This window comes from Girardinichthys multiradiatus, chromosome 6 (assembly GCF_021462225.1).
Source record: "Girardinichthys multiradiatus isolate DD_20200921_A chromosome 6, DD_fGirMul_XY1, whole genome shotgun sequence".
Taxonomy (NCBI): Eukaryota; Metazoa; Chordata; class Actinopteri; order Cyprinodontiformes; family Goodeidae; genus Girardinichthys; species Girardinichthys multiradiatus.
In genome coordinates, this window is record NC_061799.1 from 5,961,261 (window position 1) to 5,967,816 (window position 6,556).

The window sequence follows — 6,556 nt, forward strand, 5'->3', positions numbered from 1 at the left end:
TTTCTCCTTATCTTTCCTGTGGTGATTGTTTTCCATTGAGCGTGTACTGCTACAGCACTGATACAGCAGACTGTTAACTGTCAGTAGAGGAACTACATAAGTCTGATATTATAACTCAAACAGGGGGATGCTACAAATCCATTTAATAACCTGAGATTTAAATGTACCTCCAGTGTATATAAGCCTAATGTCTTTGTAGAACATTTATTTGGAAAAGATTCATTGTCATCTGCAAGGTTTTGTCTACTGCATGGAACAAAGTAATTATACTGAAATATATCATCAGGAAAAATCCAGGGCCTGAGAACATTGGTGGTCAACTTCTGTCTTCTTGTCCAAAACAGTTGGCTCCTAGCCATTTTTTTATATTTCAGTTGAAGAAACTCCTTTATTTCCACCTCTCTCTCTTTGTTGAATGAAAGAAAGCAACTTCTCTTTCTGATTGTTTTTTAAATGCAGTTTGAATATTAAATTATAAAAATCTATCAATACAACAATTGCTCATGGATCTGTAAACACCTAGGTCACTGTATTAGAGCATGTCTTTGTTGGTATGTTTTTGTGTCTTATTTCTATTTCCTGCAAACCAACTGCATTTCCAAGACACATAAAAGAATGAATTCATATCTAATTACCAAAATGTAGACCTTGAAATGTGGACATTTTACCTGTTTGAATATCATTCCAAAGAACCCAAGACTTGGATCTATCCTCAAAAACCACAAAGCAACGCTGCTTGTCCCGATCTATCTGAAGAGGGAAACACACCAAAAAAAGATTTGCACCTTTCTAATAAGTCCCTGGTTTAAGACCTAATAATGCTGTAAAGTAGGGTTGCACAAAACAGTATAATGAAGATATTGTCATTTAAAGATTAGTGTGTGCAATAGCAATATCGCAAATGACTATTTGGAATCCAACTATTGTTTGACAATTGTGTCATGAATATAACAATACTATATACAGTCTAATTAAAGTGTATGCCGGCATTTATTGCAACTGATACTGGCATCTTAATTTTTACCAAAAGTGTTGCCATTGCATGATGTTCTATAATGGTGCAGACCTACTGTAAAGACAGACTACTCGTGTAAAAACAAGGAAAAACTTTGTGGCAGATAATAAGATAAACAACCTAATTACTAAACAAATCTTGCTATAAAGACATTCTAAGCAACACCTCCTTGACACCAACCTTTGTGATTGTTCCCAAATAAAACAAGCCATCAGACCACCTGGCCAGCACATCCTGTCCCTCTGTAAACCTGGCAGCCATGTCGTCTTCCCCATACTCCCCCCTTGCAGAGAGGCCACAGGGTGACAGGGACGCAGTCTGCTGCTGCTCGGGGTGAGCTCTGTGATGGAGAGAAGAGTGATCCACAACCCCTGAGTCTCTAAAAACAGGAAGCAAAACACAATAGAACACATGCGCACATGTTTAAACATTCGGCAATTAAATCTAAACTCTTGTGGAAATGCTGAAATGCATGCACACAACACCAGTTTGAGGAAATCTGAAAAAAACGCCGTTGTCAGCAGTGGAAATGTAAAATATTGGAAACTCGTATTTTTTATTTTGCTATGCAAAATGTGGCAGAAGGCTTATTTTGAGACATTACAAATATGAAGTCCTGAATGTGTCGTGGGGTTTTGAAATACAAGGGTGCATTGTGTTGTTCCAAAGCTAAAACAAGGTGGAAAGCCAGTCACCCTTCAGTGCGCACATTTAACTGCTGATTATGACGATGATTGGCACTAATTGCCAATTAAATTGAGGCTTGGACGCTAAATATAATCTATAATAAACCCATTAGACCCAAAAATAAACGCAAAGGATTAATGAATTTTCTTGTAACCACTTACTTATAATCTGTTTATGACTATCTATGTTTTCGCTGTTTTATATAAAGAGATTTTTTATTTTTTTTATACAGTTTTTGGTTTTCTTGTGTTCCGCCGCTTCTTTTCAGTTCTTTGTCTGGAAAAGGACTGAACAAAAAAAACTGGCACCAGGCAAGATAAAAGACAAGTTTAGCATCTAGTTTGAATGGTGGAGGAAGTTATGTCTTTTATAAGAAAATCCAGGTGATGCTGATAACACGAACACCCCATATGCAAAGCAGCTCCCCCGGCCAGGTCACTGACCGTCGAACCCACACCCCCTCAGCGGGAGGAAAACATGACAACAATACCTCATTCGGTCACCTCCGATGTTACTAATGCCTCGCGAGACGAAAAAGCTGAAAAGGCGCGAGGCTGTTTTCCCGCTGCTGCTGTGGTTTATATGTATCTCTAATGCGTGCTCCGAAAACCCTTAGAACTCGAGCCGTCCTTAGAAAATAACAAACGGTTCATTTTCCCCCAGCACATTCGCCATTTTGGTTTCCCGCTGATGAAAGGGGAGTGCATTATGGGAAGCGTCGTTGCTGCTACTGGTAGTCGGCTGCTGCCTGCACCATTTTCAAACATTTGAAATGGTTGGCAGTTCACCTACCAAGAACAGCATATCCGCCCCTGAAAGAACAATATTACTGTCCTTAAATAAATTTTTTGTTGGATTTTTCTTTAAATATAGGGTAGAGACACTAATAAAGTTATAACTTATACATTTTTTCCTGAAATTATATTTAATCAGAAGAACAGAATATTCACCTAAACGACTAAGCTTGTATATTTTGCGGCTAATTGTTGGTGCTCACGCCCCATGGAATTAACAGGTCATTTTTATTAAGTTAGTTACTATGACCGAAAGTTCTGTGAGTCAGGTTTCCTGTTTTGTTTTTTTTTTTGTTTTTTTCAGGAACGTAAAAGCGCGTGTCTGCTTAAAGATGGACGATTGATTGGTCCGAATGGAATTCTTGCGTATTAAAACCGCAATTTCAAATATTCTATTATCACATATTATTTATGCTTTTTCACTCAGAGCAACTGCAAAAATCAGGTTAGAAATTAATGTTGTCATTTTCAACTTTGGACCAATTTTTCTATCCATCAGGCATATCCAGAGAAACAAAAGTATACATTATGGTGGAACATGTGTAACACATGATCGGTTTTACTGCCGTAGTTTAGTGAATATATTTTATTTAAGCGTTATGCATATTTACGTATCATTAGGACATTTATTTTGAAAATTCTCAGACAGGAACTAATGTATGGCATGTTGATTCCGCTGGTGCGCCAAAAAGGTGATTCACGCTCTCATTGAAGCATGATTGTTGCAAGTTGCAGCAGGAAGGGCCAATTTAAGTTAGAAAGGGCTAAAATCTTTAAATCATTGGTTTAGGTCCTCATTTCTACCTCCAAGGATGGGTCAGCCAGCTATTTGTCTATCTCATTGAAGTTTATGTTGTGTTTTAGTTCGACGGTGAGATAATATTGTGATCAAGATGGTGCTGTAATCATACCAACTTCGAGACTGAACGGTTCACATTAAAGCCAAATTCATGTCATCAGTAAAAAGAACTCTTTATTGACTTAACGACGAGGTGGAAGTGATAATCGGGATGGCATGGCAGAAAGATTTGAGCGGTACGACATAATGATGGAAAGGGCGGAAACTGCAACACGTGGGCAATGAAGAAGACACTCACTTAGAGCCACTTAAATCGTGGAATATTAGGTTTTGTTGTTAATGTATTTTCAATGATTGTGGAGATAAAAAATTTCATTTTTCTATCTATATCTGAAACCTTGTATTACACGATTTCACTGATTGACATTCTGATCACTGTTTTGTAAAATGCCAATTATAAGGTATTACAAATTATAACCCCCAAAACCTATTAATGCCAAATGACCTCCTAGTAATAAGTATTATCTATTGGAGTCACATTACCACATCTTCTTATTCCAGGTCATGGAATAAAGAAATATATGCTTAATGCTGCCAGCTGTCAAAACGGGTATAAAAAGTTCCCCTGGCAGCCTGGTCAAGACACTACGAAAGACAGATGTATTTTCTACATTAAAAAGTCCAGAATGAAACGACAAATATGCCAAATGACAAAAGGGCCAGCATCTGACATCTGAATTAGCATCTGAACCGTCTGTAGACCGAATCCTTACAATTTTCATTGTTTTGTTGCCAACTTTTCTGGTACAAAATAGTGCCATCTGCCATGGAACATTTTGTACTGACCATTCTAACTAGTACCAACCTCTTAGATGTTTCATATCTGCATTTAATATATCATGTGATTTACTTCTGCCTGCCTAAATCTTATAGTTTAGTTATTTTAGCCAGCTGTACACCACAATACACGCAATTGTAAATTTAAAACATGAAAATTTTTAATTACTCTTACACAGTCGTTCTATAATCATCTATGCATTAAGCTTCTTCAGTTAAAGTAAGTGGACAAATGTGACTACAAAATAGTGTTCTCTTTTGTTTGGTTTATTTTCTTTCTTTGGTGTTGTTTTTAAATATTGCACTTATCAAATGATCAACACAAAGAAACAAAAGTAAACAGTGTAGTAAGCAGATGTATAAAACATGACAAACATATCTAGACAAAATGGCAATAGGGAATGCAAAGACAGCACTTGGTTACAAAATGGGATACAAACTGGCAAAGCTGCAAATTGACATGTAGTCCGTTCGCAGCTTGGTGCAGGTTAGTGCCTGTTTCCATTGGTCGGCAAGAGGTGGGGTACACCCTGGACAGGTGATCCATCCATCACAGGGCACCACAGAGACACACAGGTCAAACAACCACGCACGCAAACACTCATACCTAAGGGCAGTTTAGAGGCATAATTTAACCTAATATACATGTTTTTGGACTGTGGAAGGCAACCAGAGTCCCTGGAGAGAACCAACCCATGCAGAGGAAGAACATGCATGCAAGATTCATTCAAAAAGACTCCTGGCCAGGATTTGACCCCAGGACCGTCTTGCTGCAAAGCAACAGTGCTAACAACTGCACCAATATGCAGCCCAAGATGATCAATCTCATTAGAAGATTTTTTTAAAACCAACCTGGATTAATGGAAAATACATATTTTTCTTACAGTTTCCTCCTTTTAAACATGAGTTAATATGAGGCATTGGTGGAAAGTTGATAACTTAATAGAATCAACCATTCACTGTCGCCACATGCTCGCTTTGGAGGAGGCATTGCTGCAAAAGGAGTGGTTCGATAATGACAACAAGCTTTAAGCCAATAGGCATTTTAAACTGAAAACTAGGTTTGAAATTGAATGCATGATTCTTAATTAATTGTAATTCATTACTATCAAGATGTCCACAAAATGCAGTTAAAAGCCTTCAGCTGATTCAAAATGCTGCAGCAAGAGTTCTAATGAAAATTAGAATTTAGCTTCCCTTCATTGGCTCCCTGTTAAATTTAGAATAGAATTTAAAATTCTCCTCCTCACATATAAAGCCCTTAATGATCTAGCTCCATCATACATCAGATATCTGATTGTTCCATATGTTCCTAACAGAGCACTTCGTTCTCAGACTGCAGATTCACTGGTGGTTCCTAGTCTCTAGAAGTAGAATGGGAGGCAGATCTTTTAGTTATCAGGGTCCTCTCCTGTGGAACCAGCTCCAGTTTTAGTCCGTAAGGCAGACACCCTGTCTACTTTTAAGGCTAGGCTTAAAACTTTCCTTTTTGATAAAGCGTATAGTTGGGTGGCTTAGGTTATCCTGAACTATCTTCTTTATTTTTTACCTCCGTCTTCTTCCCTCTCTGTTGAATGGAGTAAGGGGGAGACAAGTTTAGCCTAAACCGGCTCAGTTATGGTTGAGGTGCAAACACACCCTCCATTTCTGCTACCTGTATGAACCCCTCTCTTTTCCCTTGGTTATGGTCAATCTGACAGAAAGACATATCCCAATCGTTGTGGTTTTTAGTATAACAATGGCCATCAGAGGGATCTAGATGGACAAACTGTCTACTTTTAAGGCTAGGCTTAAAACTTTCCTTTTTGATAAAGCTTATAGTTAGAGTGGCTAAGGTTATTCTGAGCTATCGTTGTAGTTATGCTGCTATAGGCTTAGGCTGCTGGAGGACATAATGACCACTTTCACCCTCTTCGCTACATTCTCACATTATCCAATTTTGCATTATTTGCTGTAATTTCAGCTTTTAACTTTAACTTTAACTTCTCTCTCTTTTCTCTTCCTAGAAGCTACACCTGGCCTGACTCTGTGTCTACCTGTGACACCTTTCTGGAGAGGGGCATTGTCCAAGCTTTTGCTGACAACAACTTAATGCTCACCCTCCACCGATGATCCACATGGCCCTGTCTTTCAGTGTTTAACCCTTTCTCTCTCCTAGACATGGTGATTGACTGAGCTTTTACTGTGACTAACTCTATGTGCTCTCTGTCAGACTCTAACCTTGAAAACAGGCTCAGAGTTTATCTGTTCTTTCTTTCTAGGTGAAACGACTAAAGGAGCTACATCCACTAACATTTACTTTTCCTTCCCATAGAAAGGACACCTGGATCAGTGCTTCTGTGTTCTTTTTGTGTCTCTGCTCTGTTCTCTCAAACCCCCGGTCGGTCGTGGCAGATGACCGCTCATACTGAGCCTGGTTCTGCT

The 6,556-nt window shown here is 38.5% G+C and overlaps 1 protein-coding gene across 2 annotated transcripts in view; it reads right to left on the reverse strand.

Moving 5' to 3' along the window:
- mtf2 (metal response element binding transcription factor 2) overlaps positions 1-2,447 on the reverse strand; it is a 28,766-nt gene extending 26,319 nt beyond the window's left edge. Inside the window, exons 1-3 of one of the 2 annotated variants that reach the window (XM_047369051.1) lie at positions 2,193-2,447; positions 1,196-1,394; positions 669-750 (exon numbers count right to left, since the gene is read on the reverse strand). In XM_047369051.1, coding sequence (XP_047225007.1) covers positions 669-750; positions 1,196-1,394; positions 2,193-2,197 — 286 coding nt within the window. In that variant the 5' untranslated portion in view covers positions 2,198-2,447. The remainder of the gene's footprint in view (positions 1-668; positions 751-1,195; positions 1,395-2,192) is intronic. The other variant, XM_047369053.1, reaches the window with a different exon arrangement.
- Positions 2,448-6,556: the final 4,109 nt, after the last annotated feature.